Source organism: Podarcis gaigeae (genome assembly GCF_964106915.1).
Source record: "Podarcis gaigeae genome assembly, chromosome: 7".
Classification (NCBI taxonomy): Eukaryota; Metazoa; Chordata; class Lepidosauria; order Squamata; family Lacertidae; genus Podarcis; species Podarcis gaigeae.
This window is the reverse complement of record NC_139683.1, coordinates 22712736-22740630: the sequence shown is the minus strand read 5'-3', so window position 1 is coordinate 22740630 and position 27895 is coordinate 22712736. Positions and strand designations below refer to the sequence as shown.

The following is a 27895-nucleotide window of genomic DNA, read 5'->3' as shown; positions in this document are numbered from 1 at the left end:
GATGTTTATTATCTTGTTTGTATGCTTGTTTTATATGGTTGCTTTCAGATGTATTGACACTGTTTATTATGTTTCAAAGTCCATTAGAGCAAGACCTTTATTCAGAAAACTGAAATGTCACAAAATAGGACGCCAGCTTTCAAGTTCTCCAACCCGTTTATCAAGCTATATCATAGGTCACCAGTCTGGGGAGGGGCATGGGCACATTTGCAAATAATAAAAACTGTTGCAGGCACCTTGTACTCATGGCAACACACACACACACACACACACACACACACACACACAGCGTGCACTGCAACCCTTCCAAATTGTTTCTCCTCCATTGTAATTAGATTTCAAAGAAGTCTCCTATTGTAGTCAAGGAAGCCTTCTACATAACTAACCAGGGAACAAAGTTTCGTTCTGCTGCTTGATACTAGAAGTCTTGATCCTGCAACAGAAGTGCTGGATCTCTCCAAGGCCTGAGACTGTCCCCTAAAAGGGGAAAAAAAGCCATTACTTGTCAGTGGCATTTTGAAAGGTTGTCCAGGTTGTCTAACCTGAGCGAGGCTTTTTCCTCTGGATCTATGATGATTTATTATTATGCTTGCAGCTAACAACAGTATACAGAGATGGGCAGAATGTGCAGATCATATCTTTATTGGATGCTGACAAGCCTGGCTCCAAACTAAACTAAGAAAGGTCACGTAGCATTTACAGAATTTGGAAGAAACCTAAGAGGAAGTACTTTGTATATGGAGGAAAGGTCAAGGGAACAATGGCGAGTATATTCAAGCCGGACAACTTGTGGTATTAGTAAAATAGGTTAAAGTTTATGGCTTTGTTCCACATTCAGCCAGAAACTTATAAGGCTATTTTATGCAGGTACCACACCATTCATGTAGCAGCTATAGTATGTAGTCGAAGAAATAATGAAAGAGTACTGTGAGGTCATTTATCAATTTTTGCAAGCACAGGAGATGGAAAAATTCTTGCATAAGGATAAAGGGGAAAGCAAAATGTAAGTAAGTGAGAACAATGTGACATTAGTTCCAGTTGTGTCAAATGAAGACAAGGCTTTGAAGAAGACCTCCCTGGACAACAGACAGCAGGACAGTCTCCTTTTTTCCATTGGTGAAACTTGCATTGGAGAGACTAGAAAAGATCCAAGACTTGCTTCCACTTGAAGCCTGGAAAACTGGCCACCTTCCTTTACTGAAATTGTAAAGTTATGTTGCAGTAAACTACGTCCCCTGTGGTGATTAAAGCCATGTGGGTGTTTGTTTTGAATTGTCTGCTAAAATTGCACTGCCCTTGAAATCAATAAAACTGATTTATACCTTTCCCTTTTGTGGTCTGGATTTCTTTTCCTGATCACAGTCTGTATAACCCTGGTAAACTTTCACAGTAATCCGTGTCAATGCCTACGATCTTCTTTGTTTCTGTAAATTTACATATTTCTAAATTTTGATTTCACACTTAGTTGTGCTTAAGAGTAGATTTGTTAAACATTAAACTCACAAGTCCCATTGATTTCAGTGGCTCTGTTCCATGCCTGATGGTTTCTGCAATCCTAATTCCATGGGCCTGGGATCCAGCCCCACTGGAATCATTAGGACTTAACTTTTGAGTAGACATGGTGGGGACTGCAAGCTACGGTAAGTCTGCCTCCAGTGCAATATCTGCTGTATTCGAGATTTTTTTTGCAAATAAAATAAATACTGTTTGTGAAGTCAGTATATGGCTATGTTAGGTGTGAATGATGTCATTATTAGCTGCACAACATACAATGAAAACTGGAAATATCATTGTGAAATAAACAGCAGTTCACCGTTCCAAAACTCTAAAGTCTAGAACTGCTTATTATGAAGTCACCATCTGTCTTAAGGCTGCCATCATTCTATCAAACCTTGTCTCATCATCAACAGAATCCCTGAAAGTAAGCAACTTTCTAAGAGCTAAAGTTTTAGATAGTAACTGAATTTGTCAATAGAGCAGCTTGCAAAAGGTACGAAAGAATATTTTCAAAGATAATCTACAAATTGTTAAGAATAAGCCCCCCACTTATAACTGCCAACAGCCCCCCTTTTCTAATTATATATACAATTTAAAATATATAATTTAAAAAAAAATGTGTGGCTTTCAAAAAGAGAAATTTTAAAAAGTCTCTACAACAGGATCCCTAGGTGTGTTCTCCCTCACGAAGTTGCCAGTGGGCAAACAGGCCGTGAGTAGCCGTTTATTCCACACAGGATCATCCCCTTTCTAGTTGAAATATGGGTGAAGGAAGTTAATCAGAAGCTGGTAAATACCAAAGTATAACGAAGGAAAATTGACTTACATATATACCGGTAATAACACTGTTGCTTGATCTATATGTAATATTTATTTTACCCTTGACCATTCTATAACACATACAAAATCACTTAGGTCTCTCACACACCCACCCCAAACACCCACAGCTGGTGCAATTGGACACAAATACAGAACAGGCACACCAAATGTTGTTAGACTCCTGGTCCCATCAGCCTCAGCCACGCTGCCATCAAAGGCACTGGGCAGAACCAGGAAAAGGTGGCAGCCCCCTTTTTATTTTTATTTTACAGGAAGACACCTATAGAGAATGGGTAGAATCCTTTTGACTTGATTAGGCATGCATTGTTGCAAGGCAATACTCATAATCACCACTACTTTAGGGTTGCTGTATTTTGAAGAGCAAAAAGGACGCATTTGCTGGTGCCTGGGGAGGGGAGGGGTGTGTGAACAGGAGTTGGCGTGTACCAGGGCATGCTGTGGGCAGGGCACACGCCGGAGCAACATTGGAGGGTGCCAGGGAGGGATGCAGCAAAATTTGTGCATGCAAAATGGGGGGGGGGGAGACATGTAAATATAAAGAAATCTGCCTCCCCCTCTCTGGGGTGTCCGTGGGGAGATGGGAAGGCATACAAAATAATTAACTAAAAAGCCCAGGAATGGCGGCTTTTTATGTAGAAGGAAGAGAATGAGAGGGAGGGAGGGAGGGAGGGAAGGAAGGAGAGAGAGAGGAGGATAGGAGAAAATGAAAAGGAGAGAGAGAGAGAAGAAGAAGAGAGCGGTTTGGTACCAAAGGGGAAAAAAAACTAGGACATTTTAGCAAAATCAAAAAATCCGCCAGGACAGAAATCTTTCCCCTGAAAAAGAGGGCATGTCCTGGAAAAAGAGGACGTATAGCAAGCCTACTTGGCCAATGCTTCTGAAGTGAGTGATGATGATCTAACCTCTGCTTGACCCCTGTAGGATAGTCATAATCACGGATGTTCAGGATTATTTGTAAAGATAATGATGGTGTGGTTTACTTTTTATATCTCTGATGTGGTAGCCTATTGGGTTCAGGAAACGACTCCTTCCCTTGTATATAAGCTAAGGTTACCAGACTTTTTTCACTGAATCTGGGGACAATTTTCAACTTCAATGGATTTTGTATGGGGACTGGTTTGTAAATCCAGGGACTGTCCCCGGGAAACGGGGACATCTGGTAACCTTAATATAAGCTATTAATTAAACCCACTTGCTTCAAAACTGCTACATGCAGAAATTAGATGTTGGGTGACATTGGATGTCGGGCACCAAATAAAATTCTGCTTACTTAACAGGTGCCTCACTGACTACCTTATTTGGGGCCAGGAAGGAATTTTCAGTAGACTCAGACTGCCAAGTGCTTTCTTCAGCATTATCAAGCATGGTGTGCCTGCAGGTATGGAGCCCCTAGATGAAATTGGACGCAAACCCCCGTTTTCCTTGACCATTGGCCATGCTGGCTGGAACTAATGAGAACTGGATTCCAAGAACATCTGATTTCCCTTCCCAGCTGTACGGTACTTATACTTTTTGTGGCACCGTGCACTCAGGATTGCATCAATTGATCTGTAAGGTAGTAAGATGCAAAAGGGAACAAGACTTTGCCGCTTTAATTGTTGTGTAGAAGAGCAAATTTCAATAGATGTAGCTTGTAGCAGTTAGACTGCATAGACACCATGCATTTAAAGTACACCCCCCAGAAAACCTGGGAATTGTAGTTTGTTAAGGGTGCTGGGAACTGTAGCTCTGTGAGGGGTAAGCTACAGTTCCCAGGATTCTTTGGGGGGGAGCTTTAGATGCAAGATGTGTACATATCCCCATACTAGAACTGAAGAGATTTGAATTAAAATTGACACTAAGCCATTAAAAAATGGCCAATTACTTTCACTCAGCCTAACTAACCTGCAAGGATTGTGGTGAGAATAAAACAGGTAGGGGAGAGCCATGTATTCTACCTGTGCTCCTTGGAAGAAGGATAGGATAAAAAGGAAAGGAAAATAGGTAGATGGTCTTTGCTACCTTCCCAATCTAGACTCCGTGAGAAAGGAGCTGCTGCTGTTATTGTAATAGAGGACTTTTCCTGAAAATAGGAATGCGATAATGGATTATTACTAGTCTTAAGCACCTGCAGACTATTCGGACCTAATTTAAATAATATGGCTTGATGATACTTCTCTCAGTAAGCATGCATTGTGCTGCACACTGTAACATATGATTCGAACCTGTGTTGACTGAGTAGTGTTTGCTTTTTGTGAAGCACAAAATTATAACTAGGGCTTTAATCCTATACACATGTATGAACAGTAAATCCTAGGCTAACTGGAGTGTTAGATTTGAACTGGGGAGACAGTACTTCAAAACCCCAGTAAGCCATGGGACTTACTTCTGAGTATAAATGTATTTGAGCAGACAATAAAAACAGACTTCGATTGACCCATAACAATTTCTCTTATAACCTTTATCAATGCAGGTCTAAAAATTAAACCAAGTTTTAATCTGCATTAAAATGTATCATTTTCTGTAAGAGCGAACAAACCACAACATACTGCAGCTCTGATAAATATGCATGTAAGTATTCCAAAGAAAGTTAGTGGCCGAGTGCCGTTGCAGTACTATTCAAAGAAGGACCTTCCTAAATTAGGATATTACTCCACCAATTATCACAATGTATCTTGGTGCCTTCCTGGTATTGAATCCCATTCCCCAACAGCAATTACTTACCAGTATACAAAGTTCTAGAAATGTGGCAGACCCCACAGAATATGAGTGTATAGTAGAACTCTTAATTCTCCTGCCACACTTTCCAGAGTTATCACCAACCATGAAGACTGATTGGCCTGCAATTTAATTGTCATGCCAGGCTACACTGCAGGCAACTGAATGTGCTGTGCTCCACATATGTAGCGACCACAATGTGCCACACATTTAAGTTTTTTCCTGTCATTTACCCCTCACAGAGCTACTAATAAACTGTGGCTCCCTGGATTCTTTGGAGTGAAGCCATGTGTTTTAAATGTGTTTTAACCATATGGCGTGGATATGACTTTAGTTTTGTCAAGTTTTGTGCGCACAGAACAATACACAAGAAAGAATTGTGGGTTAATTGGAACTTCAAGGATTAATGTCTAAGTATCAAGGTGCAAGATTAGATTACAAGGTACTTTCAGGCAGTGTTTAGCTGGTGGTTGTTCACCCACAATCCATGTAGGGATCATGCAAATCACAGCTGGTGCCACTGAAGTGGTATCCCCATTTATTGCAAACTCAAATTTGTTTACCTTTTCTGTACTCACAGCACTATGTATTTCTTGCATGTCTTATATGTTCTGCTACATTTGGCTTCCATTTGAGTCGGATAATATCTGCCTTGTTATTCTGCTTCATCCTAATGTTTATTGATGTGTACTTGCAGTTAATCACCACAATCTAGAAATGAACGTTGGACCTGTATTGGCAAACACGTTATTATGGCTGTTAGATTCCCTCTCTTTCTGTCGTGAAGAACACTGAATTTATTTGTTCCCTATCTGGCGACTGGCAGAGCAACTTGAAACCATGGCTAGGCAGTAGCTGAGTGTGACAGAGCAGTGTAGCTAGTAGTCCATCCACAACCCTGTCATTCATGCTGGTTGGGGCAGGACAGGAGACAGACAAAAGCCTGCTTCAGGCTCCGCCAGCCTGCAGCTTGTGTACTGACTGGGCCCAATACTGTCAAGTGCTGGCTGTAAGGCCATCTCACCCTCGCCATCCCCACTCCCAAAGGAGCCTAGGTCATAAATGTGTGACCAACCTCCTTAGTTTTCCTGAACTCCTGGATAACGTGGGAGGGGAGGCACTTTGCAGATTTACAGTGCAATCGTATCCAAGTTTATTCAGAGAAGTATCTCATACTATGTTCAACGGGGCTTATATCCCTGCAAGTTTGCATAGGAGCGCAGACTTCATTAGCTTAAGTTCTGCAAGCCACAAAACAGATTCCAGGTTTCACCAGGGCTACCAGGACAAAGTAATTAATTAATGAAATAAATGGTGTTGGGAGAGGAGCAACCATGATGTTTCTTTGTCCCAGCAACCCTTGGTGAAACCTGTTTTTCATCCAAGATGATCAAACTGGGGCTGCAGTCCTATGCACATTTGCTGGGAAGTAACGCAGGTGGCGCTGTGGGTTAAAGCCTCAGCGCCTAGGACTTGCCGATCGAAAGGTCGGCGGTTCGAATCCCTGCGGCGGGGTGCGCTCCCGCTGCTCGGTCCCAGCGCCTGCCAACCTAGCAGTTCGAAAGCACCTCCGGGTGCAAGTAGATAAATAGGGACCGCTTACCAGCGGGAAGGTAAACGGCGTTTCCGTGTGTGGCTCTGGCTCGCCAGAGCAGCGATGTCACGCTGGCCACATGACCCGGAAGTGTCTCCGGACAGCGCTGGCCCCTGGCCTCTTAAGTGAGATGGGCGCACAACCCCAGAGTCTGTCAAGACTGGCCCGTACGGGCAGGGGTACCTTTACCTTTAAGCTTCATCCTACACAGTGAAAGTGGGACTTGCTTCTAGAGGAAACACGCATAGAGTTGTGCTTTAAATCTATACAACTCCTTTTGCACGTGCTCTTAATATGGCGGCATTGTTTTCTTAATAACATGACAACCTGCGGTGCTTGGAATTTCCACAAGGCTCAACTCCTTACTGCTCCCCTTCTTCATAACATGCAGAAAACTCCACATTCGAAGAAGAAAAATATTAGTTTATCAGAAAATCGCCTCATACCGAGTGAAACTAGAGGTCAGAGTACTAGCTCAGTACTCTACACTGGTTGATACGGGAGTAGCAGCTCTCCAGGGATTTTTAGACAGGAGTCTTCCTCTGTCCTAACTGCAGGTATCAGAGGTTGAATGTAAATAATATGCTTTACTCTTTCCCTAATATCTGGATGTTCCTAATTAAAGTACTGCCCTCCAACGTTACTGCTGCATTGGTTCATTTAACAGAATCAACCTGTCACTTTTCATGCCTTCTCCTCTGACTTCATCATATAGTCCTGGCTTTCAGAACGAATGCCGAGGCTTAGCCCTGGTTCCCAAGAAACGAATATTATTATATGTAAATTCTGATTTATTTATTTTTTCCTCCTCATCATAATTTAGGCTGCCAACCTAATCCCATTACCTGGGAATCAACCCTGCTGAATTTGACAGGACCTACTTCCGAGTAGACCGGAATGGGACTGCACTGTTAATTAAATCATACCTGCGGAATAACCTTTCTCGCGGTCCCGACATAAATCTGAGCTTCACAGTGGGAGAGCAGAGCGCGGGCTCTTCTTCCCTTGACACGGGCGCCCCTAGCGGCCGTCCGCTGTCGTTACCAAGCGTTTTCCACCTATCACCAACCGAGCTCCGGCTCCAAGGTAACCCTTAGCCCCGCCCGCCGCCCCTCGCTCTCCGGCTTCCCTCTCGGAGCTCCGCCCCTCTCCATCCGGGGTAGCTGCGGCTGGCTTTGGGCTCCCAAACGGGAAGCGCCTGGTCAGCTGATCCGTTCCCCGCCGGTCGTCACGTGATGGTGCTGACAGGCGCCGCTGCTCCCGCGAAGGCCATGGAGTGACGGGAAGGGCCCCTTTCGGCGTCCGCCGGTTCCCCCCGCGCCTGAGCTCCGCCGCTCCGCTCGTACCCCGCTCCGCGGACGCCGGTGAGTGAGAGGCCCCGGCGGCAGCCGCCTTCGGGCAGGCTGGGCCACTAGGCCCCTGGTGCCTCGTCCGGAAAAGAGGCAGCTTCCCCGCTTCCCTTCGCCCTGACCTCTGGCTCTCCTTACCAAGAGGGGGGCCGGAGGGCGAATTTCTCTCCTGGGGACCGCTGGGTTTTTAATGGGTGCTCTCAAGCTTGCTTCCCCCGCGCCCCACTCAGGTCTTCCCATTGGTGGTCTCTTAATAAATTGTTGTTGTTGTTGTTATTATTATTATTATTGACTAGCGGCGTCAATGGGGCACGGCGGTCATTTGCGGGCTAGATCCCACTTCCTCAGATCGTGCAGTGTGTGTAAAAGCTGGCGCCACGGCGAAACTGCCGACCTAAGCTTTCGTATGTGGGGGTAGTAAGAAGCGAAATCCTGCTCCTCGCACGTTGACAGGAGAAAGGCAGAAGCAGAGGACGAACCCTTCACAAATAAACGTGTGCTTATTTTTTCCGTGTGGAGGGTCTCTTCAAAGAGCTGGATATCCAGTCACATTGCAGTTTAGTTAAGTGTACTGATTCTCCCACCCCCCTTCCAATTCTTTAAATCATGCTAACATACCAAACTCATCTTGCTGATTTGTGTGTTAATTTTACGACTTTGTTCCTTCAACTTCTGTCACCCAGAATAAATCAGATCTATATAAAAAAATACTTTGCTGGCACGTTGTCTGTTGTTGAGTCTTGTGACAGCAATGTGAAAAGATGTCCTCTAGATCAAGGGTGGGCCCTGCAGATGTTGTTGCAGCCCAACTCCCATGACACTTATTGGTCATGCTGGTTGGGGACTCTAACAACATCTGGAGGGCCACAGACTCCTCACCCCTGGCCTGGGAGTCTTTGGTTTGAAATATTTTTATATTGTTCCTTAAACAGATTGCTTTCTCCTTAAAAAAGAACTGCTTTCTGTAAGTTCCCTTCAGCATTGTTCTGCAACACAGTTTGTCTTAAATTTTTCAGTATAGGTAGATTAATTTGAGTTGGTTTATCAGAACTTAACCCTTAGATTTATCTAGTGCTTAGCCAAATATAGGGTTCCACTGCCTCTATGCTGTCACTGTTTGGAGGGATGGATTCAGGCACATACCAGGAACTTAGTTTTGTTCGGTTAAAGTGCTATGTCACTCTAGCACAAGAAATCCATTTTCTATGGTTAGGGAAATGGAAGGGAAATGCACTGAAAAGTGAGATAAACGACTGATTAACAGGAAGACAAGCACCCCATAAGTGAATTAGGATGAATTCTCCTTGTCATGTAACCGTCCTGTAAACAAATGCTCAATAAAGAACAGGCATAGCTGAACCACCTTGTAAGCTTAGTGTAAGCAAATGGAAGAATGTTGAATTAATGGGTTTATTCAGTTTAACATACTACTGGTGCTTTTATGGTAGTCCTTAATACTAGTGATTCCTCTAAAGATAAGCACTCTTTAAAAAAAGCATTTCTCTTCATTTCAAAAACACCAATTCTTATATGTAGATTACTCATTCCTATTTCTATTTAGTTCTAATCCACTTGCATTTTTAAATGTGTGGATATCTTATTCTGGTTTATTTAAATGCAAGGCTGCTTTTGCTAGGACCAAGGAAATGGAGATAGGAAGATCTAATATGTTATTGAATTGGTAAATAATATTTTCTGTAAAGAGCAGTGGAAAAAGGTTTATTGATAATGGATACATAGACCATACCCTCCCCTAAGTTCAAGGATTGTGAGTGGGGAGAAGTGACTAGAAGATCCAGAGACCCTTTTCACACAGCTCTGGTGCTAGGAGACCTACGTTAATCAGCAGAGTAGACTGCAAGTTGACAATTGAAATTGACACCTTTAACACAAGTTCCCTATTTAAAAGTTCTAGGCTATGGTATGTGAATTTTCTTCTCTTCCTTTTTTCATTCTCCTGTGCAAACTGTATAAGTAATGTCTGAAATCAATCTCAGTACTTCCTTATTCTGAATAGAGTTCATTGTGCAAACTCTAAGAACAATTGAAGTAGTTTCTTCCCCTCCCCCCCAAAAAAACTCCATCCAATGTCAATGACACATCTTTGCAGAGAATGCACTTGCAGTTACCCTGAGAGTTCATCCAAGAAAAAACAGCCATAATTTTGTGTGTTCTATTTTGGTTAGACATGAATCAATCACTGTATACTTCTTAAGAGATGTAGTATCAGTCCTGTGAGGAATAAGAAAAGGGGATTTTGATTTGGGTGCACATTTTCAATTCACATTTTCAGCATTTTATTAAACTGTTTGAGTAGAACTTTACTATTATTGCTGATTAAGCAGTTGTGGAAGTGTTGTACAATGTGCTAATAGTTCTCATGAAGCCTAATTAGCCCTAAAAGCAAAGCTTCGCAATTCAGTAATATAGCAAGTAGTAGCCTAAAATATTCCACAGTCTCGTACACTCATTTTGTTATAAGAGCTGATAGGAAGTTAAAGTCCTACGTTTTCAAGTGTATTAGTCATATGAATATCAGGCAGGTTGCGTAAGTTTGTTCTGCTGGGCTTCTACAACAACATCAGAAGTTACATGGCTTGCTACTATTCAAAACTATGTGAATAGATGTTAGGAAGGTTACAGTTGAATTTCTTGTGCTTTGTGTTGATGCAAGGTTCTGTTGCCTAGTAAGATAGGTGTCCTGAGAAATAGCATTACATTTTTGGAAGGGCCGCTTAAATGCAAGTTATTATACAGTAGGGGGGAAAATAAATAAACTTCCATAGCTAGGGGTTCATCAAGAAACAAACTTTGAGGAGAGGGGGATGAGTGACTGTCATAAACTGTATTCTTCGCAGTATAAATATACTAATAATTTTTCCTTTTTAAAATGGTTATATTACCTATACGAACTGAAACAATAGAAAATATATTTTATAAAAAAGAAAAACTAAACATCATATAGTGTACAGTGTCTTCATGCTCACAATCGCCATACAACGCAGCAATATTAACTGTGGAACCAATTACCCTGCCCTCAGATTATACAGATTAAAGATTTCTTGTAGCTGGGCAGAGCAGTCTCAGAACCCTCTTGCCTGTTTATGGTAGGAGTGGCAACATGGCACTATGTTGGACTGGGGTATTGTTTAGGAAGGTGGGTTTTTTGCGCGGGGTGTGTGGTGTTGCTATTGTTAATGTTATTTTTTATATTTATATTTTTGTTTTTATTATGTGGAAAATGTTCAGTTTTGTGTACTTTTTGATGTTTTGTTTATTGTTTAATATGTTGTAAGCTGCCTTGAGCATGGTTTTAACTTTGGAAAGGTGGCATACAAATAAAATGACTGATGGATGTTTAACTGATATCCATGTGGATATCAGCTTGCCAGATGGAACAATCCCTCCCCACTGCCTCGTTCTGGATTATGGGCAGCAGGAGGGAGAGGAGCCCCATTGCACAAGTGAAATATTTTGTACAGGGCTTCCTATACAAACCACTTGATATTAGTAAAGAAGGGGGGAAATTACTACAAAGCAATTGACCATTCATCATCACAAAAAATCTAATCTCAAAATAGAAGTCTACATAATTCTATATGTAATAAAGTAATAATAATAATAATAATAATAATAATAATAATAATAATAATAAAAAATTTATTATTTATACCCCCGCCCATCTGGCTGGGCTTCCCCAGCCACTCTGGGCGGCTTCCAAAAAAATATTAAAATACTGTAATACATCAAACATTAAAAGCTTCCCTAAACAGGGTTGCCTTCAGATGTCTTCTAAAAGTCTGGTAGTTGTTGTTCTCTTTGACATCTGGTGGGAGAGCGTTCCACAGGGAGGGCGCCACTACCGAGAAGGCCCTCTGCCTGGTTCCCTGTAACTTGGCTTCTCACAGTGAGGGTACCTTCAGAAGGCCTTCGGTGCTGGACCTCAATGTCCGGGTAGAACGATGGGGGTGGAGACGCTCCTTCAGATCTACTGGACCAAGGCCGTTTAGGGCTTTAAAGGTAAGCACCAACACTTTGAATTGTGCTCGGAAATGTACTGGGAGCCAAAAGAGATCTTTTTCACAGGCTTTCCCTGACCAGGTTAGGCCCTGGTTTATGTGTATTAATGCATTGAATCAGTTTTAAATGCTTTTTGTTTTCATGCAGTTTTATTGATTTTTAGGCTGTATTTTTGTTTTAATGGATATTGTTTCACTATTGTATGTAAGGCACACTGCTTAGAGACTTTTAAAATATGAAGTGGTTTAGAAATGCTTTCAAGTAAGTGTTAAAACGTGTGCCGGGAGGGCAGTACTGTATAGAACAGTGTGCCACACCGGTGGCCCAAAGGTGGAACAGAAATGAAGTTATATATTCTGAAAGGACCTTGTTCTCTATTGTTGTTTAAATGTTTTTTTCCCCTGTCTTTCGCTTCCCCAGTGTTTTACCTCTATCTTTCAAAATCATCAGCGTCGCAATAAAGTGGCAAAAATGACAGAGTTCTGGCTGATTTCTGCTCCTGGGGAAAAAACATGTCAGCAGACATGGGAGAAGCTGTGTGCTGCAACCATAAAAAATAACAACCTTTCTACCAATGCAAAGTTTAACATTCCGGATTTAAAGGTATACCCATTCAAAAGCACATGGTTTTGTATTCAAACTGTTTGCACCTTAAGTTTAGGGGAAATGAGACATGATGGTAACTAACTAGCACACTCCTATTGCCAAAGAATATTTGCCTCCTAATGTTACTTTGCTTACTAAATGACACAATCGTAAATCACTTACCTAACTTGTGAATTTGTGGAGTGCATGCTCCTATCTTCTACAGCGTGAACTGGAACTGTACAGTAAGGGGGCTGTTAGGCTTTTTAAAAATTCCAAATTATATTTTATTTAAGTTGCCTCCCTGAATGCAGTATCACAAGCTAATGCTGAATGTACTTGTGATATAGAACAAATGGTTAGACCTGCTTGGAAATCCATATCTATTCCCTGCTGAGATTCATTGACTCCTATTCCAATGTACTGGCATGGATAATCTCTTAACATTGTAGTTGCTGGCAGATGATAAATAAAATGATTATCTTTAAATTTCAATGCAATGTTGTTGTTTTAAAAAAGACAATTTTTAGACTGAAATCATATGCATGCAAACTTAGAAATAAATCCCATTGTATTTAATGTGGGACTTCTTTGTTATTAAAAATGCATAGGATTGCACTGTTAGTCTAATAGTTCCTTCTTACAGTTACCTTGTTATATATGTCCTATCTAAAATAATTCTCATTCTTTCCTTTATAGGTTGGTACCCTTGATGTGTTAGTTGGCTTGTCTGATGAGCTGGCTAAACTGGATACATTTGTGGAAAGGTAACTACTTTTTAATATCCACTTAATATCACTGCTCACGTTTCTTCCGTTTTGTTGCAATATAGAAGCCTATGTATTGCCTGCTAATTGTCTGTTTTTTAGGTTAACCAGCTTAATGACTGTCAGTGTTAGCACATAATGGAAAGTGAAGAACCTTTGTGGAATAAACCATACTGTGCAGGCAGCCTGATCGCTCCCACGTACCTCCTCTGGTATAAGCAGATAAACTAAACAAGGAAGGGGCCGTTTAGTATTGTGACCAACCCCAGGGATATGCTTTGCGTTTTCCTAACACGCCAGGATAGCTAGCCAGCTTTAAGTTGCAGTTTGCTTTTGGCATTCCAATCCTTGCTTGTTATTGCCAAACAAACCACAGTCCTGAGTTTGTGTAATGATAAAGCTATCCCTGTCTTATTTTCTTTACTTTGTCAGTTGCCAGCAATCAGATTACGTGCACAGTATGGTTTATTATGCCATATTTCTGAGTCTCCAACAATATTTTGGGTTAATTAGCTACTTCTTGGTTTGGACAACCATAACAAGTCACAACAACCAAACTCGCAAGCAGTGGTTTGAGTTTGCCCTCCAAACTAGGTATGGAAACCAGCGTCAAACAACGAATTCCAATCCTGCTTTGCTAGGGAGGGGAAAGAGGTGAAAACAAGGATCATCTGGAGGCTCAGGAATGCTACCTGTGAACCAACCCAGTGTGTTAGTCTTAAGTACTTGCAGTTTTGCCATGTTTAGGAACGTGTGATTGTTCTTTGACTGTCTGCATTGCTAAAATGATCTCTAAGAACATAAGAGCCCTGTTAGATCAGATAAAAGGCCCATCCAGTTCAGCATTCTGTTCTCACAGTAGCCAAACAGGTACAAAGAGTAAGTTAAAGAAGCAGGAGTGCAACAGCACCTCCTATTTTGTGAACCACCCTGAGACCCCTGGGTATAGGGCAGTATATAAATTCAATTTTAAAAAAAATATCCCCGGCAACTAATCTTCAGAGACATACCGCCTCTGATCCTAGAGTTAACTAGTGCACTTTATCGCCTGACACGGGAGAGATTTTTAGATATTGGCCTAACAGAAAGCAATGAAAAATTCTTTGAATTGAGTAAAACTGACAAAAATCAGAGAAAGTGCCCAGTCTTAAATGACCCGTAGCTTTTGAAGAGCAAAGAACAGATCTTATACCACAACAAATTTCATGAGCAGCATTTTGGAGAGTATCATGGGGGACAATTTGTTGTCAGTTTGAAACAGTTCTGTGAAATGAATTGTGACCTAATTGTGAGTCTCATTTGATACAGCCCCCAAGTTGCTGAAACGTTTAGTCCACAGACAGAAAGATGAATGGGATCTGCTTTCTTTTATCTTAATTTTTCTCTTCTCTTCAGTGTTGTCAAGAAGGTGGCACAGTATATGGCTGATGTCCTGGAAGACAGTAAAGATAAAGTTCAGGAAAACCTTCTGGCCAATGGAGGTAAATGTTAGCTTTCTGTGAAGGGTGACATTGAAAGTTGATGGTTTGAGCATGAATTCAGAAGTGATGCATATGAGTAATAGGAAAGCATTTTCTGCAGCACAAGTGATAGCAAGAATTCAAAGCAAGCAGAAAACCTAGAAACCAACCTATAAATATAATATCTAAAAGGAAGCTTGCTCTTCAGCTGCAGTTCTGCTTTCCCTACCTTGTTTATAGTTCTAGATTTTTATGTGATCAGTGTCTTCTCCTTAGTTACATTAAGCACAAGCTTTTCATGTATGCTAATTTAAACATCCTTGAAATAGATAGATATGTTCATTGCATTAAAAAGACATACAAATAATTATCATGATACTGATCTTGTCCATTAAATCTTTGAGTGTGATATCTAATAATAGGCATATTCAAAGTAGCCCCAGCTGAGAACAAGGGCAAGATACTTATGTCTGTTGTTTTCAATTGGTTTGATCTCAGTGCAACTTAGTTGGCCATCACCCTGAGTCGATAGTATCAAAAAGAAATGAAAAATACTGTCATACCCAAAGAATGGTGTGAAAGATGCCCTGTTGGAATGTTGATCTATTTTTTCCCTTGCGGTCCTTTAAAAAAGTAACACCACAGATGCTTTTGTAAGAGTAGAGGTGCCATTTCTGAACACCAGTGAAAAAATTGATGTGATGTGTCTAATATGCCTTCAGAGTTTACTAAAGTAACTTCTGAAAGAGGGTTGGAGAATCTGTGGCCCTCCAGATGTTGGATTCAATCTCCCAGCAAGTCCTAGCTAGCTTCGCCAATGGTTGAGGCTGACGTCCAACAATCTCTGGAAGGCTGCAGGTTCCTCAACCCTGTTCTAACAAGCGTTTCATCGCCCCTAAACCAGTGTATCATGGCTGGCCAAAATAAGTGTTAAGCTGTCCCACAGTAGCTTATTATTGTTGGTTACCACCTGTAAATCTAGGTTATCATTAGGTGACCTGAATAAATGGAACACAGCAATCCAGTATCTTTAATTATGCTGAAAGAAATTGTCTGGTGGGGGCCACTTCTGCTCCTGCAGTACTGTCACAACAATGCCCTGTCGAAATGCCCCCCTCTCAGCAACTAAAGGTAATAGGGGCTCCATCCTCTTATTGCTTCTGATCCACTCTAATTATGTATGTGCACAAAATTCATATATGAAAAGAAACATCCCAAACAGCATACCTTTTAATATGGCCTTGCTGCAATGGCTTCTAAACTTTCTTATACTACAGATAGTCTTTCCTGTGTTTTAAAAGGCAAACATCTATATAAAGTCTCCAAGAGCATTGCTTGGTAGGTGTATTTATTCATTCATGCAGGTTGTGCGCTATCCCATAACGTAAAGCTGGCTTAAAATAGTTGTGTAAAAAAAGCAACTGAAATTCCAGGCAAACATAGCCGTTTTTAAAAGATGGGAACCCTAGATCAATAAACCAAACGGAACTCCACCTACCTAAAGTTAAAAACAGATTTTTGAAAAATGGGCCAGATTACTTAAATGATTTAAAAGTGAGCAGAAAGGTCTTCTTAAGGATAAGAAATATGAAGCCAGGCTGTTCCATAACTGAGATGCCACTCTCCCAGCAGTGACTCACCACACTTCATTCAATGGGGGCAGCCAGAGCTGGGTCTCTGAGGAGGAACTTGAGGTCTGAGTAGGTACATAGAGGAGAAGATGGTCTTTCAGATAGCCTTGACCAAGTTCAGAGCTTTTGAGGTTAAACCTGAATTTTAAATTGTGCCCATAAATCGGCCGGGAGCCAGCACACCTCACAAAGCACAATTTTGTGCTTAGTTTGCCAATACCAATATTCAGTCTTTGTGTTCACAGTTGATTTGGTCACTTACATAACAAGGTTCCAGTGGGACATGGCGAAGTATCCAATCAAGCAGTCTCTGAAGAATATTTCAGAAATAATTGCCAAGGTAGGATTATACTATCCAAAGAGGTATAAATCTTGTGTTATAATCTCTGTGGTACTGGATAGACCATGCACCAGGGTGTGGTAAAAATTGCTTCTGCTTTTTAGTCTCTTTGATGTTCTTTTTTTAAAAAAATAAGAAACCATCAAAAATTCCCAAAGTGACAAACAAGTGCAGAAAGCTTCTGTGGTGCAAAAGCCCCCCCCCCCCATAAAAGCATACAGTGATTTATCAGGCACATCAATGAAAACCTTGACCTGACATTTTAGGAAATGGAAAATTGTGTCCTATTAACATTAAGGACATGGGTGGTGCTGTGGGTTAAACCACAGAGCCTAGGACTTGCTGATCAGAAGGTCGGTGGTTCAAATCCCCGCTATGGGGTGAGCTCCCGTTGCTCGGTCCCAGCTCCTGCCAACCTAGCAGTTCGAAAGCACGTCAAAGTGCAAGTAGATAAATAGGTACCACTCCAGCGGGAAGGTAAACGGCGTTTCCGTGCGCTGCTCTGGTTCGCCAGAAGTGGCTTAGTCATACTGGCCACATGACCCAGAAGCTGTACGCCGGCTCTCTCGGCCAATAAAGCGAGATGAGCGCTGCAACCCCAGAGTCGGCCACGACTGGACCTAACGGTCAGAGGTCCCTTTACCTTAACATTAAGAAAGGGGGGAACCTGGAAAAGGTCAGGTAGTAGACTGACCTCTCATCAGGGTCTTGCATACTCTGGAAATGTAAATACAGTTAATAAAATATAGATATGCAACCCAGTTGGGCATCTTACAATATTGAATACTTTTAAGTGACAAAATTGGTATTGATCAGACATTTCAGAGGAATGAACACAGAATGGAAACAAAGATATAAAATAGGCATGTAGGATGAGGACAGTTGTACATGGTTAAAATAACAAAGTCCAAGTAAAGACTTATCAGTGTTAGCAGATTATCAAGTATAGTTCCAGATTTGTCATGTTTGTCTTGTTCAGTGCAAACCTACAAGACCATAAATCTGTATTCGTTTATAGTTTGCCCATTTATGAAGGCTCAGTCCTATACTGGCAAGTGTGGATTATCTCGTTGAAAATATTATTGATCTGATTTTCTTGTCTGTCTGTGCAGCCTTGCACCACAGTCCCACAGTCCTAACTCAAAAGCTTGTTCTCTCCCACAACTTATGCCTTCTCTCCAAACTGGCAGGATGTAGCAATCCTGTTTCCTAACCGCACTAATTGTGACTAAGACTCCTCTATATGGCATTTGCCCTTGACAAAAACCCAAGCCTTTTCTTTTTCTTCCCATCCCCACTGCCCTGCTTGTTTCTCCTATAGATATTTGGGAATGGATGGGAATAGCTTCTAATTAGGGAATAGCTCAAAGAAGGGAAGCTCTTTTTCCAGCTGCAGGGCGGCTGGCGACTGCTCTCTAGGAAGAGATTCATCTTGCTTAGTGAAATAGCTGGTAGATTAACTGTCTAAATAAATCATCACCAGTGATGAATGGTGCCATTGTGCTGAAGAGGAAAGGGAAGATAAAGCCAACTAAAGTGCCATTTGTGGATAGTGAGGCGTGCAGCTGTAGCTTTCCCTGGGTGGTCACCACAGCCAAATCATTGCTTTTCTTCTAGTTGGCCTCTTGGCAATTCCCTGCAGTAATTCCCCAAATATTTCATAGCTTCACATAAGTATGGGAACAATAACTATTCTGTATTGTAAAAGGAAGTAAATAGTCCCTCCCTGCCCGCTCTGTGATCAGTTTTGTTTCCAGTCCTTCAGAAAACTCTTGGGTGATGCCTTTCCCTTTCACCGTGAGCGCTGTTTACTTGAGCAGCAATTCATTAACTACCAGATCTTTCAGTAGATGCTCCTAAATACCACTTTTATCTGCTAGATGTTCAAATCAGGCATACTTCCTTGAACAAGCTTCTATAGTCCTTCTGTGTTAAGGTTGAAGCAGGAACTTGCCACCCAAGTTCACAGTAAACCATTAATTGTTTGCTGTGATGTGCTAAATGGGCCACAGTGGGTGGCATCCCCCTATTTTACAGAGAGTAGGACCAATTAAGACTGGAGTTAGCCATGGCTATTATTTTAACTGGGACTACTCTGAGTAGGATGAGCATTGGATATAGCCCTGTGATTTTGAAACTATTCTATTGGAACAACTTAGGAAAAAAGTTGTTTCAAGGCTGAAAATCCACATGGGTTTTCCAGAAAGGATCCAAGACCAGACCTAGTTAGAATTAAAAAAATAAGTTAAAAATAAATTTAAAAAAATAATCTTTGATGGAAAACTCTATGGTTGAGACCCACAGGCTGCCAGAAAAAAACTGGGAGTCCAGGGCAACAGTACCTCTTAAGGTGCACTTAAAACAGAGAGGAGTTTCAAGAGTGATTTGATAGTGTATGGAGGTTAAATGTCCAAAGGGAAAGGAATTTGAATTCCACTGGGTGTGTGGAGACCCTGGGGTAAGCCTCAAGTATGTTTCTGGATCCCACCCCCACATCATTAGCAACTTCAGTGACTGTTCTAGCCAAGTGTAAGCTCCGTTTAAATGTGTCATATATGCTACAAAATAATGCTATTTCATTACTTCTGAGAATAATTTTCTGTCTTTTAAAAAAGTTCATAAAAAGGGGATTCCAAGTCATAATCCTTTTTAAGGGAATTACAGATTTTTCGAACTCAGTTTACTAATATAGTAAACTTCTTTAAGAAACTGTGTGTAAGTGATAATCTGTGGCCTTCTTCATTCTGGTGTCCTCCAAGGGCTTATGGAAACTCTAGTCCAAAACATCTGGAGGGTAACAGCTGGAATGCTGGCCATTGAATGTTGTCTTATTTTCCTAGCCTGATATTCATTTGCACATAATTGTCATTTTTATAGGAAAGTCTAATGCAGTATTTAAATGCTTCTTAGAAAACACTGATATAGTTTTGCTTCTGAATTTTGTCCTTTAAAGGGAGTGACTCAGATTGATAATGACCTGAAGGCGAGGGCGTCTGCATACAACAACCTGAAAGGCAACCTTCAGAACTTGGAAAGGAAGAATGCGTGAGTTGTCTTCTTCTGTAAGGCAATCTGAAAGCAGGCTGATGAATTTGATATGTTCAATATAATAATAATAATAATAATAATAATAATAATAATAATAATAATAATTTTTTATTTATATCCCGCCCTCCCCAGCCAAAGCCGGGCTCAGGGTGGCTAACAACAATAAAACAGTACAACAGTACAACACAACACATATGACTTTTGATTTCTGAATTCATACATTTCTCAGGCAAGGGCCTAAATTAGCAGATTGCCCTACCTCTGGGTTTGAACATACTGTACAAGATAATGGTGGAGGTAAAGCCACATTTGAAACAAGCTAAGAAAAAACCTGAAAAAAAGAGGGAAGAAACATATTTGCCATCATGTTGAAGTCATACAGAGAATTGTACAACAACCAGCCATATAGCTCGATTTGTCAGTCTAGTATCACAGCACCTGATCTTTTTTTTTCAGATAACATTATCACATCACAGCTATAATAGAAAAATTAAGTGGTGGGTTCTGCATATCTTGCAAGTTTATCTGAAAACTTGGGATTTCATACTTTACCAAGCTTAAGTTATCCAGTCACTTGGATTGAGATTTTGGCGATTTGTCAGTTGGTTTTGGGGCATGTCTAATTGATTATATCACATCAAGAGCATTATAAAAATTGTAGCTATTTGCCGCCGAAAGTCTTATTATTCAGATCAAATTAAATATAAGAATTATACACTCATTTCTTGATCTTCTTGTTCTTTAACAGGGGAAGTTTGCTAACCAGAAGTCTGGCTGAAATTGTAAAGAAAGATGACTTTGTACTTGATTCTGAATATTTGATTACGTTGTTAGTGGTTGTACCAAAGTAAGTTTGTCTCCTGGTCCCAAAAAGAATCCTTGCTGAAACGTAAAGACAAGCATACAGAATGTATTAAGAGGAAGGGATATTTCGCAGAATAATTTGTTTTCTGAAACTGCTATGTTACCATGGAACAATTAAAGGCACATGTGGAAATGTGAAATCCACTTCTAAGGGACAGGGGAACAGACATTTTCTTTACATCGTCTCAACATCAGCAAAAGCACTCAGTGTTTCCATTGTAAGTTGAAGCCCTTTCACATGCACTGCAAAATCTGTACATTTATGAAGTCAGTCGAGAAATCTAGCTAAGCTGCGAAAACTGACCTCCAGGTTTCAGAAATTCTCATTGATTTGCTCTAACCTATTGAAGTGTTTAGCTTGTAAATTGGATTTACACAAGTCAGTCAACATTTTGCTTCTTATCACTGCATTTATCTTCCCTGCCCTAACTCTCTCTATATTAGTCTGCAATCTTAGTAAAGTATTAGCAGGCCAGGCAAATGAGGCTATTCTTTGTAATAATATTTTAGTCAAAGTAAATTGTGTTGAGGATGTATCTGAGTTGGTCAAAGGATGCTGGTAGCTCATGGAAATTTACTAGCTTTAAAAAAATTAAAACGGAAAATACTTGCTAAAAAGGTATTGTCTTGGGGGAAAAAGACATTTTTAGGCCAATAAAGAGTTGAAACTAAAGAACAAGGTGTTGAGTTTAGCTTCTTGCTTAATTATGTAGAACATTCTGTACATCTAAAATTATATACACAGCAAAAACTTAGTTTTATATTTCTATGTTTAATTTTACCCCATGCCTGCTTTATTCTGGGCGTTGAATGGGGCTTGCAGTACAAACCTTAGCATATTTGCTTTTAAAGTAAGTGTACATAAAAAGGCAATGAAAAATATGCACTTTGAGTTGTTATTGTTATTATACCCCATTCATCTGGCTGGGTTTCCCCAGCCACTCTGAGTGACTTGCAGCATATCTAAGAACATCATCAAGTATTAGAAGTTTGATCTCTGCTCTAATGCACAATGTTCTACCCTGTGAAAACCAGGAGTGATTTTTCCTATGCAATAAAAACAAGAGTTTGCAATAGGTACAACAAATTCCTTGCAAGTCCTGGGTCAATGGTATGATCTTAAAGCTGCACTGGAGAACTTAAGTCTGTCTAAGTCTTAAGCTGTACGTACCACTGGGAATGAATCCCTGGAGTTCAGAGTAAATTGAGTAAAGATACATACAATAGTGCTATAAAACTATTTCCTGACTTAGGAGCTGACAGAGCAACATCTGATGCAGTGCTAAGTTCTTCTGTAGATGGAAAGGAAACTAAGCAGCCCCTCTGTGTATTCATGGAGAAACCTGGAGGACACATCAGATGGCTCCTTGGATCCTGGGTGTATCCTGTGTGTACACCCAGTGTATCCTGAAAACACTCGTGGTGCTGACAGTGGCAAAAAGAACTTTGTGCTCCCCTCCCCAGGGATTTTTGTTAAGGCAACTAATGCTTACTTTTTCCATCTTTAGGATAAATTATAATGACTGGATGAAGCAGTATGAAACTTTAACGGATATGATAGTTCCACGATCCAGCAAGTAAGTTTGATTCTACTTAGGAACACAGTTGAAAATAGGCTGATGTACTCAAAAATAAAATAAAAGGAGAAACAGCTTTTGGAGACTTGGTTTGCCCAGTACTCTACCCGCCCCCCCCAAAGTTAGTTCTCTTTTAGAATTCTTTCACCACCTTGTGATTTGAGTCTTTGAATCAGGTCCGTTTCCCCAGAAACTGCATTCCTGAGCAATGAATACAGGTGCCACCTTATACTGAGTCTGGTTCCAGTAACACCCAGTAATGTGTGCAGCCAGCTGTACTGTTGGCCACAGCCCAACCACATGGTACAATTGTTAGGAGAGGTGATGTTCAAAAAAACATCTTTTTGTCATGGTCTCATTTGGACTTGAAGGTTGAAAGTCCAGTAATCTTATTCTGACCCAACTGCATTAGAGGAACCTTTGGTTTGCAGAGAATTCATTTTATGGGGCAAGGGAGGGTACAACTCTCATTCCCGCCCCTCCTCTGAAGCAGTATCAGTTCTTCAGTTCTAATGCTCCATTCACTTTACTAAGCAGGCAAGATTGGGAAAGCTACTGAAAGCTGTTAAGTAGTGTTGCAAATTTGAGGTCATTTTCTGAGAGAACACTTAAATTGCACTCAGCGGGTTTAATGCAGCTAGCTTTGCTCAGAAAGGACAATGCTTTGAATGTGAAATGCGACTTGAGCACTTCTCCTGTGAAGCATGGCAAAGGTGAGCTGCAATTACTCCTCTAATAGAGGTACACCATCTGTAAGCCTAGCACTGTAATCTGAAGCAGTACAACTGTGCAGCAGCAGCAGCACATAAGCTGTTTTTGCTGGTCTTGCGTTACAGGTTACAGTTTTTATTGCAGTATGTCTCTTCCTTTATTTTTTGACCTGTGCTCCCTGGTGTCTTTCATTCTTTGCAGCGTTCTTTCGGAGGACCAGGATAGTTATCTCTGTAATGTCACCTTGTTCAGGAAGGCCGTGGATGAGTTCAGGCACAAAGCCAGGGAAAACAAGTAAGTGGTCCTCCTCCCAGGTTGTTTTTCTACCAAACAGCAATTGTAAAGCAACCTCCAATGGTCTGCTGTTCTCCCGATGCAGGTTTATGGTCCGCGACTTTCAGTATAATGAAGAAGAGATGAAGGCAGACAAGGAAGAAATGAACAGGCTGTCTACCGATAAGAAGAAACAGTTTGTAAGTTCAATGTGTGTTAAATACATTTGAAGATAATTCTTCAACACTCCCGCCCCCAAATAGTTTTTCCTTCCCTACATCTGCCTTTAGGGACTATTGAGATTAATTCATTGATATAAGAAACATTGCAGTAAATGCAGAGCGAGCAAAGCAGCCTTTGACAGTATGAAAGCTGTTATTAGTAATTGTAGGTTACAGTTTGGGCTACGCTTTCCACTGTTTGGCTATTTAGTTTTCTAGATGGCATAGGGATATGTCAGGGCCCCAGAACCGTCCGCAAAGGCTGTGAGACAACTCAGCTCCCACCCAGTGCCCATTACCTCCAGAGAAGGAGAATTTGTTGTGTGGGTCCCTTCCTACATGTAAGCTCTCAGGTGTTTCTGTGCAGTGCCCAGTGTATTGAGGATTGCTACCATTTCTGTGGTTCTGAATGCATTGCATACATCTCCTGCTGGAGGTGCCCTATGTAATTTCTGAAAGACAAAGATCCATGCCAGTGGATAAGCTTGTTCCGTTTTCTCTCTGTCTACATTTTCCTGAATAATTTCATGACTTTTTAAAAGCTGATTCCCTCCATATGAACCTGCCTATCCAGTAAGATCATCTTTGGAGGCTCCCCAGATCTTCCCCCAGCCCTCCAGAGCTGGTTTTGAGAGGGGGGTGCTGATGAGGACAGGAGAGAAAGCACCACTGAGTCCATGGAAATGCATTGTGCCGGTGCAACTGCAGCCTTGTATACTGTCCTATGCAGTAAAAGGGATGCAGGTGGCACTGTGGTCTAAACCACTGAGCCTAGGACTTGCCGATCAGAAGGTTGGCAGTTCGAATCCCCGCAATGGGGTGAGCTCCCGTTGCTCGGTCCCAGCTCCTGCCAACCTAGCAGTTCGAAAGCACGTCATAGTGCAAGTAGATAAATAGGTACCGCTCTGGCGGGTAGGTCAACGGCGTTTCCATGCGCTGCTCTGGTTCGCCAGAAGCGCCTTAGTCATGCTGGCCACATGACCCGGAAGCTGTACGCCGGCTCCCTCGGCCAATAAAGCGAGATGAGCGCCGCAACCCCAGAGTCAGCCACGACTGGACCTAACGGTCAGGGGTCCCTTTACCTATGCGGTGCTTTTTTTCTTTAAAAAAATGTTTAGGGGTACTCTCATTTTCCTACTCATATTGAAATACTGATTCTCAATGAGGCCAAACTTAGATTCACAAAATGTTTAGGGGTATGCGTACCCCCATGTCCCCCCCCCAGAAAAAAGCACTGGTCCTATGAATTTTTGATGCCAGGTGAAGACGGTCCCCCCCCCATCATTTTAATCTGTGACTAGGTGAACCCTTGACTTGGTCTTTTATGTAATTGTTGTATGTATTTTTGTTTCTGCTGTTTTTATATTATTGCTGATAGTTTATAGTTTTAGGTAAGCTTCCTCTGTCTTCATATAGAAAGGCAGGAAATAAATGCTTAAAATGACAAGATGTTGATGTTCAGAATCTCAGTTTCCCCAGCCAAATGATGCTTCCATTATCTCCTCTTGGCATGCTTTGGCCTGTTCATTCTGCAGAGCAGCTGCAGTAACGTTGCCATACACAAAACAGATTTGAATACAGTGCAAAGTCTCCTGATGCTTAAAATGCCTTCTTGCTTTTCCTTTCCAAATACAGGGGCCTCTAGTACGATGGCTGAAAGTAAATTTCAGTGAAGCTTTCATTGCGTGGATTCATGTGAAAGCGCTGAGAGTCTTCGTTGAATCAGTTTTGAGGTATTTTTCTTTATAGATGAGCTATTGCTCCATTCCTTCAAGAATCACTAGCATTCCACATGTTTGGTCTGTGGTATCTTGGTAGCTGCGCTCTCTTGCACAGACAACAGGATTATCTGAATCAAATTTACTATTTACGCATTAACTAGGAACAAGGCCAATTTACAGATACTTCCATAATCCACAAGGCAGAGAGGTGCTCTTCAAATCTTCCCCTTTTCCTGCAGTCTGATGTGCTACTTTGTTTCTGCTGTTATTCTGGATGTCTGATGTTCTAAAGGGCATCCCTGGAACATATTTGGGGAGGCAGATAGTAGCACAGTGGGCTGCAGAAGGGATGAAAATTCTGCTCCCTCGCCTTTTCACTAATGGGAGCCTCCACTGGAGCAAAGTGCCTTCTTTCAGCAGAGGGACATGACATATATCAAATCGGTTGCTGCTGCTCGCAAGAGCTAGAGGCAATGTAGTGCAGTAAGGAGATTCGCAGTAAAATGCTATAACAGTTTTATGACTGCTGATTCTTAAACTGAGATAGCAAATGCAAGAAATTTGATTTCATACATACATAAATTTTCCACAGTTCTAATCATGCTCAAGGTGGCTTACAACATGAAAAAATATCATAAGTATTCATAAACAATAAAGAAAAAGTTAACAAATACACAACCAAACTGAACAATTTCCACATGAATCACAACAAGATCTGAAATACAGATACCAAACAACAACAGCAACCCTCCCCAGCAAAAAAACCCCAAACAACACCCCAGCCCAAGAGTCTGTTCAGCAGCCTCAGCTTCTGTAGCCAGAGTCAGGCCCCTGCCATCCCAGGCCAGGTGGAGAAGCCTGCAAGCCAAGGAGCAGGTCTTCCAGAACTCACAGCCAATATGGTCCAAAGATGATTCCAAAACCTTTGAATAAGACAAGTGTTCCAAAATAAGAGAGTTATCACTTTCAGATACCTGTTTTATCCTCCTGCCTGTTAATTAGGCTTGGAGCACAAAGAGTGAACAGGTGCTTACTCACAAACTTTTTTAATGTTTGATTTTTATTGACATTTTTTCTAAACAATACAGAAAATAACAACTGGTACAGCGACTCTTGGGTTTCATTAACGGCAGAGCTCAACATCCAATATACTATTGCTGCCCCTTCGTAATAGTATATTTCCAAAATAACTGGCAGGAGTGGTGACAACTGCATTCCAGAAGTCTCAGAACTGAAGCACATCCCCAACAGCTCTTAAAATTACTTTGCTCCTCTAGGTATGGTTTGCCAGTGAACTTCCAGGCTATGCTCCTTCAGCCCAACAAGAAAACAATGAAGAAATTGAGAGAGGTTTTGTATGACTTGTACAAGCACCTTGACAGCAGCGCAGCAGCAATCATTGATGTAAGTAACTCGCATTTTTACGATGTCCACCTACAATTCAAATTGTTGAAGTTGCGTTGACTGAGAATTTTCTTACACCAAGGAGACACTATCTGGCTCAGCCACATCTACCAGCATGGGAGCTGGTGCTGATTGGACAGTTTATAAGTTTGCCCTGATGTTGGTAAAGTAGAAACATGGTTGTGGTCTTAGGTCCTGCTAGAAGGGATGGCCCTGTGCCAACTACTAAAACAGTAATCACAATGTCTTGAGTGCTACAATGACAGATTTGGAACAATCATCTCCCATTCAGCATCACTTGGTGCCATGGAGACTCTGTTGATAGAGGCAGATGATGTCATTTATCAATCTCTGCGGAGCTAGTGGGAGTGGTTGAGAATCTCATTAAATTCTGAAGTTTCCCAGCTATCACTTGTGTTGTGTGGAAGTGGAGAAAATCTTGAAATCTTGCTTGTCAAGCATATGTTCTGTCACAAAGCTATGACCCTTCCCCAGTGGGAAGGAAATTTTAAAATGTACCAAAAAGATAAAATTCAGGTGGTTTTTGTCTGAGTCTGAGCAATAGTACTTGCATATGTTTAAAGAAAATATGTGGCCATTAACTCTCCTGCTAAACTCTTAGTTATTGAGTTAAAAAAAATAAACTTGTCTTTTATAGGCAACTATGGATATTCCAGGTTTGAACCTCAGTCAGCAAGAATACTACCCCTATGTGTACTACAAGATAGACTGCAACTTGCTCGAATTTAAGTAGATTACTTCTGACCCTGACCATCCCCCCATAATATTGGTGTCCAAGAAGAAAAGGTTGAAGAATGGTGATGCTCCTAACTCTCTCCTGTAAACCTATTGCTTGCTTGCTTCCTCCCTCGCGTAGGAGAATAATCCCCATCGTGGTCCATCTCTTTGACATTTTCTTTTAAAAAAGAAATGTAAGTATCGCTTTTAAATTGATCAGGTCTGTAAATGTATATTGAGAGAATCAGAGTGTATTTATAAATAGTCCTTATTTAAAAAAAAAGTTTTTAAAGGGTCATTCCTTTTTCGTACCGTGGTCTGCATCAATTCCATTGACTATCCTCCGGGAAGAACTTGTTTACAAAGGAAGATTGTGGGGAGAAAACTTAATGCCATTTTGTTCACTGTGTTTCATAGATATAAAACTTGTAAACATTGTTATTGAATTGTGATGTAAAATATGTGGAGATTGATATTCAGTCTGTGCTTTCTGAATGTTTTAAACTTATGCACAGGAAACATTCACAGGAGAAAAATAAAAGCACCTGTACTACTGTA

General features: G+C 41.2%; 1 protein-coding gene and 1 long non-coding RNA gene across 6 annotated transcripts; one reads left to right on the top strand and one right to left on the bottom strand.

Moving 5' to 3' along the window:
* Positions 1–79: 79 nt before the first annotated feature.
* Positions 80–7623, bottom strand: LOC310849306. 2 transcript variants are annotated; one of them, XR_014566828.1, is made up of 3 exons: positions 7474–7607; positions 5598–5764; positions 80–477 (listed from the first exon to the last, which is right to left on the bottom strand). It is a non-coding gene; the product is annotated as an uncharacterized lncRNA (long non-coding RNA). The 2 variants fall into 2 exon arrangements; XR_014566827.1 differs by lacking the exon at positions 80–477 and adding an exon at positions 1071–1197 and having other exon boundaries at positions 7474–7623.
* On the top strand, positions 1900–27895 carry ATP6V1C1 (ATPase H+ transporting V1 subunit C1). Of its 4 annotated transcripts, none has more exons than XM_083749270.1 (14): positions 1900–1990; positions 3615–3715; positions 12418–12600; positions 13282–13349; positions 14745–14830; positions 16686–16780; positions 19734–19825; positions 20577–20675; positions 22201–22269; positions 23182–23274; positions 23360–23453; positions 25110–25207; positions 26473–26599; positions 27258–27895. In XM_083749270.1, exons 2-14 carry the CDS (start codon positions 3701–3703, stop codon positions 27351–27353), a joined length of 1215 nt encoding a protein of 404 aa, XP_083605396.1. In that variant the 5' UTR covers positions 1900–1990; positions 3615–3700; the 3' UTR covers positions 27354–27895. The 4 variants fall into 4 exon arrangements, with proteins under 4 accessions (XP_083605396.1, XP_083605397.1, XP_083605395.1 ...); XM_083749271.1 differs by having other exon boundaries at positions 1905–1921; XM_083749269.1 differs by lacking the exon at positions 1900–1990 and adding an exon at positions 2535–2556.

Bases quoted from the DNA above. Each gene is read 5' to 3' on its own strand.
- ATP6V1C1 (XM_083749270.1), top strand. The intron at 13,350-14,744 runs GTAACTACTTTT...TCTTCTCTTCAG, and splicing joins CTGGATACATTTGTGGAAAG to TGTTGTCAAGAAGGTGGCAC. The intron at 26,600-27,257 runs GTAAGTAACTCG...TGTCTTTTATAG, and splicing joins GCGCAGCAGCAATCATTGAT to GCAACTATGGATATTCCAGG.